Source organism: Vanacampus margaritifer, chromosome 19, assembly GCF_051991255.1.
Source record: "Vanacampus margaritifer isolate UIUO_Vmar chromosome 19, RoL_Vmar_1.0, whole genome shotgun sequence".
NCBI lineage: Eukaryota > Metazoa > Chordata > Actinopteri > Syngnathiformes > Syngnathidae > Vanacampus > Vanacampus margaritifer.
Genome location: NC_135450.1, coordinates 10,804,511 through 10,816,835, shown reverse-complemented (window position 1 = coordinate 10,816,835; position 12,325 = coordinate 10,804,511). Strand labels below are relative to the sequence as shown.

General features: G+C 40.1%; 1 protein-coding gene across 1 annotated transcript; it reads right to left on the bottom strand.

The window, feature by feature from the left end:
* Positions 1-143: 143 nt before the first annotated feature.
* On the bottom strand, positions 144-12,054 carry fkbp1b (FKBP prolyl isomerase 1B). The gene is made up of 4 exons (XM_077552680.1): positions 11,610-12,054; positions 10,739-10,786; positions 1,987-2,099; positions 144-706 (listed from the first exon to the last, which is right to left on the bottom strand). Exons 1-4 carry the CDS (start codon positions 11,644-11,646, stop codon positions 578-580), a joined length of 327 nt encoding a protein of 108 aa, XP_077408806.1. The 5' UTR covers positions 11,647-12,054; the 3' UTR covers positions 144-577.
* Positions 12,055-12,325: the final 271 nt, after the last annotated feature.

Genomic DNA, 12,325 nt, shown 5'->3' with positions numbered 1-12,325 from the left:
TAAGGGTCGTGCGTTGTCAATAATTTCGAGCCAAATGTGGATAAAATATAAAATAAATATTTGATGAATTGCATTTGAACTATAAGTATGATAGTATGAAAATATTGTAATATATTTGTCTCAAGTAAAAAACACAGGACACCTTGTAGTTAACATGCCATTTTTATTCCAGAGTTGGTCAACAAAATTGTAAGCAGCAACAGTTCTGTACGCCATCAGACCAGGTCAACTAGAGAAAACACACGTGCAGTAAAGCCTTTTTATTGGGGGGGATTACAAATACATAGTTAGCATGGCAACATTTTCGGGAGCATTCAGCAGGACAAACCCTGATTAAAGTGGCGTTGCAGTCAGGTCAGTAGTTATGTCAGTAAGCGTTATGTTTATATAGAAAATACCCAGTCAAGATGCAGGAACTTTTGTAATGTGCTTATGCTCTGTTGCTAATACTGTAAGGCAGTGAGTGTTTTGATTGCAATATGGTATGACTTTAGATGCATTTAAATAGTAAATGAAACAAGAGAGGGATGGCGGTGGGAAGGGAGTCAGCGCATCAACTGGGACCTGCACAAATATTTCACTCCAGTTTGAGGAGCTCCACGTCGAAAACAAGCGTGGCATTGGGAGGGATGACGCCGGGGTGGCCTGTGAGGCCGTAGGCGACGTCCGGCGTGCAGGTGAGCTTCACCCTCTGGCCCAGGCTCATCTGGAGGACAGCATGTATTGATTCATTAGCAAAATACACATGTACAACTTTTATCACAGAACACAAGCAGTTATCAAGACTTGAAATATAATTGAGAAAAAGTGTATTTTTAAATTGTCAGTTAGCAGCATGTGTTGGTCCGGTTCAACCCACGTTTTGTTTCTGTTCATGTACCGCGTTAATGAACGGTCTGACTGTCCAATCATTGAGTGTTTTTTTGTTGTTGTTGACCCCGTCACAAAAATGTCTGCTGTACATGTCAATCATTGTAGCGGCACCCCTGATTGATTATTAACAATCTCAAATTCTAAATTCATTTTACATGCAAGTAAATGGGAATATTGGGAAAACATATCAAGGACTATTTGATCTTTTTTTTTTTGTATTCTTAATTATACTTAACCATTACATTTAAATTGTGTTTATATATATATATATATATTTTTAAATCATTTTATGAACCATTTTTTAATCATTATTCCCTTATCATTTTACTTTTATTTGCATTAGTTTTTACGTCATGAGTTTTGTCTAAATATTTTCAATTTTTTTTAACATTTTATCAATTGCTTGTCTTAATTTATTTTAAGTTATGGACATTTCTAATCGTTGCATTTTATCTATTAGAATATTTGATTAATCAATTACCATAATTTTATAGTTTATTGTATTGTTATTAATACAATTGTTGTATGTTTTATAACAGTTCAATGGGAAAAGAGCCTATTAGGATGATTTTTGTCATCAGTCCAAGTATTGTTTTGTCATCATATTTACGTTATAATTCTGCAAAAAGTAGGTTAAGGCATGACATTACATCATGTAACCAGTAATTGTAACTACCAGTAGTAAGTCGCAAATGAATTTTCCGTAAATTTTTCACTTTATGAAATCTCGCTCTGCGAGTTTTTTTTCTCAAAATTATATTGAAGTTCCTTTTTAAGGACTGACTTTCAATCGAGTAAATTCCTGGATTCTTTTAAAAGTCCCAACAGTTTCCTTGACTAAAAACTGCCTTCTTCTTACTTGTGCAGCAGAGGGCGCTGCTGCGCAACCTAAGACTAAAGTCAGCTGTATCAAATTCAATGAAATTCTCTCTACTGTTAATTATTAAAGAGCACAATGCTGTTTTTCTCTCAGTTGTGCTAGAAATCAGAGCTTGTTTTGATTGACAATAGGTAATCACCCCTATAACGTGATATAAAACCCGTCTATTCCATTCCATTTAGAGTGACAAGTGCAAGGAGAGTGTTTACGAGGAAGGTTCTTGTTTTTCTGACCTGAGCCACGCCTTCTTCCCAGCCTTTGATCACCTCGTTGCGTCCAATCTTGAATTTGAAGGGCTTGTTTCTGTCTCGGGACGAGTCGAACTTTTTGCCGTTCTGCAGCATACCTGTTAAAAAAAAAAAAAAGATCAAATCATCACTTTTTGGATGGGCTTTAGTTTGAAAATCTGATGCGTTCCAGCGAGTGGGGGTGGGGGGGTTTGTCTTATCAGGATCTTGGGTCGTTTTCAGTTCTCCCAAACGCACAAAGGCTGACTATGAATCAGGAAGCGGTGGCCTGGTTTATTGGATTATTTTTAATGTTAACAACTAGGCCGTCGCTCGTCATTGTGTCGAGGGAGAACAAAAAAAACCACTGCAACCCAGACAAATAGACATAGCAGAATCAGAGCATTTTTTGGGCTTGGGGGGTTGGCGTTCCCGGTCCCGCTACTTGCGTCTCCTCTAACCTCATGATCCACAAGTGAGTGACAGCGAACTAATGTTACATGCGGTATATCTGGTCGCGACACATTTTTGCTTTTTTAAATATATTTTTATTAAATTTTCTTGAAATCTACTTGGATGGTAGCCAGTTTACTTGGGTGGCCCGCCCAAGTATTAACATGGTGTGGGAAACACTGACTACAGTCATGCAGACAAAGGAAAATAGTACTTCTACTACTGCAAGTGACTCAGTACGATGCTGTAATATTTTTCATTGAGGCTAACGGTTTGTGTTCAAATATGTATCGTTTCTAAAATCGCAACCACTGATTCCAACTGTTAGTTTAATAAAGCTGTAAATACAACACAATGAGCCCTTGTGTATCACAGACCCACTCATGTTAGGTGAAACTCCATGACCGTGTTCTTTTTTTTTAAACCAGCTTTATACTTAACTCATTCACTGCCATTGATGCCTATAAACGTCAAAAATTCATTTGAACTATTTCTATTAGTTTAACTTTTTTTTTTCTTCATTTTTGTTAAGAGTATGAAAACCTAGAATTTTTTTTTAATATATATTTTTTTTTTTAAGAAAAGATTGTTAAAAATTAGGGGGGGGGGCAGGCGATTACAATTTTTAATTGTAATTAATCGCATGACTTTAATAGTTAACTCACGATTAATCACAAATTTGTTCTGTTCTAAATGTACAATATTTTTTTCCTAGGTTTTCATACTCTTGCTAACAAAAGTGGGAAAAATATGTGAAACTAATAGAAATAGTTCAGATGAATTTTTGACGTCTATAGCCGTCAATGGCAGTGAATGAGTTAACACACGGGAAACAACAATCTTAAGCTATTTCTTAGCGCCGCTGTTCTAAAACAAGAAAATAAACCGGGTCTCAAAGTGCTCCCATAGTCGTCGACTAAACGCTTGGTGCGGGTTAAAATGATTCGGCGCCGCAATGCGATACTCTTCCGGTAACGGCCCTTTAATTTATGTCAGCCTGTGTTCACTCGGCAAGTGTGAATCGTCGGACGTCTAAAGACGTTTCGTGAACGTCACGCTTTAACGCCACAACTGCACCGCCTCTCCGCTTTCACCAGCCATCTAAATTTAGCATCTCCGGGCATTTCTAAGAATCACACAAGGCTTGCCCGATCTCTGCAAGGCTCGGGATCGGTTCCAAACAAGGAAGTCGTCAAGTGCAAGCCGTGGAGGGCCAACACCTGCCACGGCGCGTCCTATTGGCCCAGTGGTATCGGCGTACAGTGATTGTGCCACGATCCATAGAGTGGAAGAAAATCACGCGTCACTGACAGCGCAATCAAAAACAAAAATGCAAGAAAGATGAAATTTTCTCATAAATTTGACCTAATCCGAATGCAGAAAAAAAAAACTAGCACATTACGCTAAAAACAACCAAATCGTCATTAAATTGATATTTGATGCTGGTGTATTGATACTGCATCGTGGTAAATAACAGTACAGTGTTCCCTCGTTTCCCGCTGGGTTTTGGTTCCAAAAAATGCCCGCAATAAATGAAATCCATGAAGTAGTTAGCTTTATGTTTTACATTTATTATAAATGTTTCAAGGCTCTAAAAAAAAAACACACAATTTATACACTTTACTCATCGAGGTATTTACATTTTCTCACATTTCTCAATGTTCAAACCTTCATGAATTTTATAAAATAGATACATTACAGTAAAATAAAAATGCATGCAAAATGGCACACAAAAAACGCGATATTGCGAGGCTGCAAAAAGTGAAGCAGCGTTATAGCACGGGAACGCTATTTGCCAATGTCTATATTTAACGATGCTATATCAATACTATAATTTTAATAGGCAAATCGACAACTTATCACAGTATCGCAGCTGGCCGATTTAAAGATTTAGTAAAAAAAAAAAAAAAAAAGATTTCCATTGACAAAAGTGGCAAATCTTTTGGGGCCCCCCCTGGTGATGTGTTTGCAGCAGATGTCATAAATCCCGCGACAGACAAAAATGTTGGCGTCTGGCACTTTTTTTTTTTTTTTTTTTTTAAAAGCCCTGAGGGTGGTTTCTAACATTAGGCAGTGTTAAATAAATCTCCAGACTGATCTTGTAGCTGCTGAAGTTATAAAAAGAGGGTGTGCCAGCTGCATTCAGGCCAATTTATTAGGTACACTAGCTCGAGTCATGTGGTAGAAGAAGTTGAGCTATGTGGGAGTTGCCCATTATTATGATGTATTTTCTATACATTTTTGCTTGTTTTGGTGTGTTCAAATAATTTATTTGATGTCTTTAAAAATGGCGGTTTTATTTTTATTTTGGCAAACTTCTCGCCTATGGCGGCTGCTTCTGCAAGGTAACTCCCCGCAATGTCGCGTAAATGACTGCAATTTCTGCTGCTATCAGCTACGGGAGCATGGGTGGGGGTGCTAGTTCTCATCCCTCCCTGATCCTGACGCCGCCAGTTACGACTCTCGAGAGAAAACTCCGAGCTCTTTGGCTGCGTCGGCACAAAAAAGAAGAAAGAAGAAAAAAAAAAAAGATTAAGAGCTAACAGAGGCGGGGTTATTTTTACTCTGCCATATCCTGTCTCGGCACCCCCCCCCCAACCCCCCAACAGTCTGGAGGCGCTGCCAGCGTGAACCCCCCCCCCCTTCTGCATTAAAAGGGGTGGATGAGAAAAGCTGCATGTCAGGCTTTATGTCTGAGCCTGCACTGCAGTCTGCAAGAAGCTTTAGGTGACTGGGAGGACTTTATCCAACAAGGGTGGGAAATCTGCAGCCCACAAGATCATTGGAATCTATAAAAAAAAATACATTTGCTAAACTAGGACTAAACAGTGCATCAAAACCAGACACATTTATAAGAATTTCTCAGTTAAAACCGTCGGCACCGACAATAAAATAATATAATGTGAAAATAGCCAAAAGCCCAGATAAACGGCACTTCCAAAATCCAAACCAAAATGGCTGACATGATATTTTCCTTTTTTAGTTTCATGCCGGATTTTATGTCAATTTCTGCACTGGGAGAGTGTTCTGATATTTTCCACAACTATTGACTGAACCTCATTTTGGAAAGGCAAAAAATCCAGTGGTCTCATCCCTCTGTTGGGAGCGCCAACATCGTGAGGAATGACGTCCGCGTTTAGGAATGACATCATCGCATCCTCCCGGCCTGCTCCTCGCACGTATGCCGTTTTTGTCATTTGATCTTTATTTATAATCGGTCAAGATGACTATTGTAATGAAGCCGGTTACCATAATATATACAATACATTTATTGTGTGACATTTGTGAGATAAACATTACCTCTTTGACTGCCAAAAACGTTAAATAACGTTTAGTAAAATCCTATGGAGGAGTGCCAAAGACGTTAAAAGACGTTTGTTTCAAAACAGAGGTGAAACTAACCATTTTCTATTGTTGATTACTGAAAAACGGAATAAGGTAGAAACAAACGTTTTTTTTCTGATGAAAGATGAGAGTCCGATCTTTCATTTGGTAGTATGTGTGTTTCCATAGTCCAAACACATAATTTTCTGTGGACCTTGAAAGATCAGTCAAAATGCTTAAATCGGCTGGCACCCACGGCATCCCTTTTCTGAAAACGTCTGGCAGTCAAAGAGTTAAATTACACAAAACTCAAGTGAAGGTAAAATTAAATTAATTCCCATAAATTATCATTATGCCCATTTGAATGTTTTCAATTTGGAAAATTCTGCATCTTAACTTTTAGTGTACATTTTCTACCCTTTTGAATTCCTAGGTGTACCTAACGTTATAATCAGTAAGTGAATCATAACAGATTTGCTTCCACTCTTGAACTCAAAACCCCGTGTGCGAGCGTGAGCGGCTTTTCAAAAAAAAAATAAAAATGTCAGCCTCGTGACCTCTCGCTTGCCATATTTGGGAATCTCAGCCTCCCGCCCGAGTCACGGGAGGGTCAGCTGCACGCCATGTAAGCGAGCGTCTGCGCTGTGTGCGCGTGTCTGCGTGGTTCGAATCCCAAAGGAATTATGCGGGTGGGAGGAGGATTAAGCAACCTGGCGATGCCACTTGAAACGGTTCATCCAGCCATTTCTTCCGAAGAAACACATTTCCCAGCTTCTCATGAGACACGTCATGGAGGACGAAATCACATGTCATCCCTTAGACAAAGGTTTTTGATACCATATAATTATGAGCTGATAATTTGAAACACCTGGGTTGGAGGCAGGTGACACCGAAAACATGCAGGACTGCGGCTCTCTAGGACCGAACTTGCCTATTCCCTAGGCTAGGTTAAAGAAATGAGATCAGACCTTGGTACGAATTTTGTCTCTTCAAGATGGCATTAAGTGGACGTTTAACCCCCCCTGCTGCCCCTCACCGAGGAGGTGCGTGGGAGCGGTGGATTCGGATTGGTAAAGAAGGCCCTTTTGTCTGTACGCAACAAATGCTAGATGATGAAGGACTATATACTAGGGGTGGGAATCTTTGAATGTCTCTCGATTCGATTCCGACTTTTGGGCCTGCGATTCGATTCAGAATCGATTTTCGATTAAGAGCGATTTCTGATTCAAATGATTTGATTGACAATGATTTTTTGCTTCAATCTATAGATGTGCAAGGAATTGTAATGATCTACTCCAGTCTGACTCGCTAATGCTAATTAGCGCGCAACTCGCGGCACTTTTATCACTCAAAAGAACGGCTCCACACTGCAAAAAAAAACAACTTTTATTGGAATGACTTGATCGTAATTTTTTCCTTCTACTCTCTAATGTGGCTACAACTTAACAGTGTATTAGACCGCGTGGAACCACACTGCCCCTAAGTGGCCAAATCGGGTACAACATGAACAGTGCTCCAAATAAAAGGCACACACAGACAAAGGTAAGGGGTTGGTAAAAAGACTCTGGTTGGTAACCCAGTGGGTAGTAGGTGATGTCTGGTCAGTGCTGGATTTAACTTTCCTTTCTTTTATTTGATCCTTCCTCGGGTCTCCTGACTACCTCACGACTCTAACTGGATTCTGAAGTATTCGGTTTAGTTGAACGGTATGGGATTTTTAAAAATAGGTTTTAGTTGAACTAATGAGTACACACTCACACGCACGCACATGCACACGCACAAAATAAAAAATAAATAAAATAAAAATAAAATAAAGAGAGAGCAATGATGATGACATGTTGAATCGGTAAAATTACCGAATGAACAATATTGAGCTCTTTCTCAAAAAAAGAAAAGAAAAAAAGATGTGTGCACTTCTTCCTGGGTAAAGGTTTAAAAAGCAAGATGGCTGCCTTTGCTGCTCTGGTTGTGTGTGTATGTGTGTGTGGGAGGGGAGACAAGCTAGAGCTAGGCCTCTCGGCTTGTTAAGGTTTTTCAAGCGTTGTTAGCATTACTCATGATATTCTGCAATATTTCAAGCCGAAATGAGTCATGAAACAACTCTACAAACTACCCAACATCCATAACCCGATTCCTGACCTCATCGTCTGAGCAAACAATTGGTGAGTCAAACGCATTGACGCCCTGCTGAGACCTGCACTCGTCTTTGAATGAAGAACATGGAAATCTTTGAAAAAAAAACGGCACAAACAGTGAGAATCACAAACAGCCGCGGCCAGTGTTCCCGTTGAGGTTGGGATGAAGCGAGGAGATCGGAATGTGACGTTTGCTAACAGTGAAAGAAAGCAACAACAAAATACTTGATGGAACAAATAGCCTCTTTATCTTTGCTTCTATTTAGCCAGCAGGAAGCCTCGGAGCGCCTAGCGTCCCAAATCTACGGCTAACTGTTATTACCAGACTTCCTCCTCATATCTTAACGTAATCTTTGCTCTTATGAAACAAAAAAAGTAGGCCAGAGAGGCGGCATGGAAGCTGACACGTTGTCAAACGTCAACACGCTGCTCCGCCCACACACAATGACAAATATTCCTCACAAATTAGCATTTTCCATCTGTCCTGTTAAATGTGTTTAAATGTGGTAACCAGGTAACCATCAATTGAGACATGGTGAAAAATGTCATGTTGCTAAGTGAAACTGGCTTGGTTTGTAATTAATTAGTTTATTGGCGAGTCAAATTTTGTGACGGTCTTGAATTGGTGATTCAGATTTAGGAGTAACCGAGTGTACACGATGACGATGATTTATTTCTAAAACAATGGACGTTAGTGAAAGACTACTTAAATTGTTCATTAATGTTTCTTTGATTAATAAAGTTAAAAAAATAAATAAATTAGCAGCAACTGGACAAAACCGCTAGGACAAATGACATTTTTGAAGTCCCAACGGACATGGCCAAAATGACCCCCAAGATGGCCGCTTCAAACAGAAATAACAGACTTTTTGCTTGAATGGTTTCTTAGGACTTTTTTTTGGGGTCTACTCGTGACATGCCGACCATGTTTTATTTTACTAAATCCAACTGGTCAACTGAGTCAACTTTCAGAGTCTATTGGTGAGTTATCAAACTTTGTCATCATGCTAAGCAATCGAACAAAACCTTTAACTCTTTGACTGCCAGACGTTTTCAGAAAAGGGATGCCGTGGGTGCCAGCCGATTTTAAGCATTTTGACTGATCTTTCAAGGTCCATAGAAAATTATGTGTTTGGACTATGGAAACACACATACTGCCAAAACAAGATTGGACTCTCATCTTCCATCAGAAAAAAAAAAGTTTGTTTCTACCTTATTCCGTTTTTGAGTAATCAACAATAGAAAATGGTTAGTTTCACCGGTTTTGAAAAAAACGTCTTTGGCACTCCTCCATAGGATTTTACGAAACGTTATTTAACGTTTTTGGCAGTCAAAGACGTGAAGTTTGTCTTTGAAGGGCCTTTGGAAAAGACAAAATTGACTCAAAATTGTTCATTTGAAACCAAATTAGCCAATTTGATGTGTCCTTTTAGGCATGACTTTTTTGTGGGTCTACTCATGACGGACAAGCCTACCTAATTTCATGTTGCTCAGGGAAATTGGCTTTGAGGGATGAATTTTCCAAATCATTTGATTAGTTCCACGTTTTTAGGGAAAATTGTCAAACTTTGTTGCCATGCTCCTCCCACATTCAATAACAAAAACTAAAATGACTTGTAATTTCGCAAGGTTCAAAAGTAAAGGACCCCTGAAGAATCTGCAACTCAAACCCTAAAATGTCTGCTTCCATCCAAAATGGCTGACTTCCTGTTGTCTTTTCCATTATGGCTCTCTGACTTTTTCTTTCTTTCACTCTACCCATGATAGGCATGCCAACCCATTTAGACGTTACTCGGCGAAACTTGCTTGGGGGGGGGGGGGGGGGTACACTTCCAAATACCGACCATAGTTTCCATGCCACCATTTCCCTTTTGCAGAGTCAATAACGCGTTTATCGCTCTGTGGGGTTTTTGTCTGACTGAATTGGGAGCCAGCAGCCGGCAGCGTGATGATTTCATGAGTCAAAATGGGGGAGGACATGGAGGAGTGAGAGAATGCGGAGGATGTGAGTGACGCACGCCAATGGAGAGATCTAGCCAGCAGGGCGGCAGGCGGACATTTGGGGGGGGGGGGCGGTATTGACACCTTGTTTGGGAGTAAAGAAGCAATAACACAAATGCTGCCGTTTCTCCTTTCTACATAACCTCTGATAAACTATAGTTGACAGTTACGCATACTGTGTATCGCGACGCAGCCATCCAAGTGCGTTTATGGCAAAGCCCGCAGCGCACAGTCTGAGGCCGTTTTTTTTTTTATAGCCACGTCGTAAAACCTGCTGATCCGCAGACGTTGCTGATAGCGAACGAGAATTGCTTTTTGTTTTGTTTACTTTCTGTCTGACCTACTTGTCTGCGCCGAACAAGCGCCCGAGGCACGTGCCAACCCAAATGTGTTTCCCCCAATGTCGCGGCGGTGCAGCTAACAAAAATTTCAACAAAGAGGACCCGTAAAGCATGAAGCATAGACATGCTGGACGGTCAACTGAGGCCAGCGTGGGACAGTTTTGGGCTAGTTGGACCCATTTTTCCTCAAGCGTTCAACTATTTTCAAAAATAGTTAGCAATGCAAGTAATTCATGATTAACAATTAAAATATACGGCACTTACAAGTTAAATACAACTGAACTGTACTTCGGCAGTGATTTCTCTGAGTACCAAAAAGGAGGAGCCAACGTTACGTACCATAGATAATGTAAGAAAAAGTAGGATGAATTGAAAGACCATGGGACAAAAGGTCCCATCATACGCAAAAATAAGACCAGTAGTAGGACAGAATAGGACAATGTGAGAACGCGTGGGATAACATGAAACAACAGTACTAGGGTAACATACTGTAAGATCACTCACCTATGTAATGAACCACACACGTCTGACCCTTCTTTGGAAATGTGCTTCCTGTGGGGAAACAAATACAGAAGAGTTCATATTACAGTATTCCCCCACCATATCACAGTTCAACTTTTGCACACCGCTAATGACAATACTACTGCTTACAAACCTTCACCTTACGAACCATTCGGAAATACTAACACTTCAATGTTAGTTACTTTTCTAATACTTCTGTCCTGATTTAGAGCTCTTTGCCTATAATATTGTGCCACTACATAATTCAGTCTTTTTTAGAATTATTTTTGAATTTAAGAAAATGAAGCTTTAGCCGATCCAGCTAAATTTTGCTTTGACTTGCAAGCAAAAACTTGACACAAGCAGGGTGTAGCGGCAGTGAACTTTACTCAACTCACTTCACAACAAGCAGTGGTTTAGCAAATAGTAATTTAGATGATTTAAATGAGCAAAAGTTGTTGTTTTTTTCCACTGGAGGGAGCGGGGGGAGTAGGCCTCAGACACACACTAGAAGGAGCAGCACAAGAAATTGAATTGTAGCATAAAATCAAAATGCTTAAATTAATTAATTCCACTCTATTTAATTGTTATTACTGCACGTTTATATAAAGCACAATATTGTAGCGTTCCATTTTACAAAAAAAAACACATTACTATTTTTTGTTGGCTTATTGGGGGGCAGGCCTGAACGGATTAATGGCATTTCCATTCACCACAATGGGGTAAGATGATTTGAGATTTTAACCTACCTAATACGATTAAATACAATATAATATAATATCATATACAAATAAACTAAAACAATTAAACCATAACATAATACGTTCGGGGCCGAGGAAGAGAGCTACCAAACCCCCTACGGGCAGCAACTCACCATCACCGGGTGATATTGTCTCGACTTCCACGCCCATGGTGCTGCAATAAGTCGTCGACTTTTAGCCGTGGAACATATGTCCTTCTCAGGCGAACTGTTCCCCGTATGGCCGCTACCGTCACAGCTCGTTGTCCGCCGAAGGACAGCATGCAGTCGTCACCCGACCGCCGCCGAGAGCCTCCCTGCCGAGATATGAGAGAAGGGAGCTAGCGGATTTTTTGGACTTTGTCGATGGGCTGTCAGAAGATGGCGGCGCCACACTGCGGCGGTGCGGAGTACTTGCTGACAGAACGGCGTTTGCTTGTTGTGGATTTATGGTTGCTGCTTGAGACAAAATACCAACCGTTGCATGTATAACCGGTCCCTCTTGATGCTTTCAGTTGGCAAATACTACTTTTAAACAAGGAAAAACGTTCGAAATTACCCTGAATTGCAATTAAACAACGTTTCCCATGATGCATCTCTCAGTGTATCACTTCCGAGTCAAAAAGGGGAGTCGTGCTCCGCTTTTTTAAAATTGGATTTGTTGATTCGTGGTTATTTTTTGAGTCGATATCAACCACTGAATGTGCACCACTTTTCCCTAAAGTGAGCCAAAATATACACAGATTTAAATATTTTTAAATGCTGTAATTATTTTGTACATGCGCCATAAATATTGTGTACATTGCGACTGTTCGAGGTCAAATCTGACCTGTTGTCTGGTTTTCAGATTC

Coding starts and splice junctions, on each gene's coding strand:
- fkbp1b (XM_077552680.1), bottom strand. CDS start 11,646: ATGGGCGTGGAAGTCGAGACAATATCACCCGGTGATG. Junction 10,787..11,609: donor GACAATATCACCCGGTGATG/GTGAGTTGCTGC, acceptor GTTTCCCCACAG/GAAGCACATTTCCAAAGAAG. Junction 2,100..10,738: donor GTGTGTGGTTCATTACATAG/GTGAGTGATCTT, acceptor TTTTTTTAACAG/GTATGCTGCAGAACGGCAAA.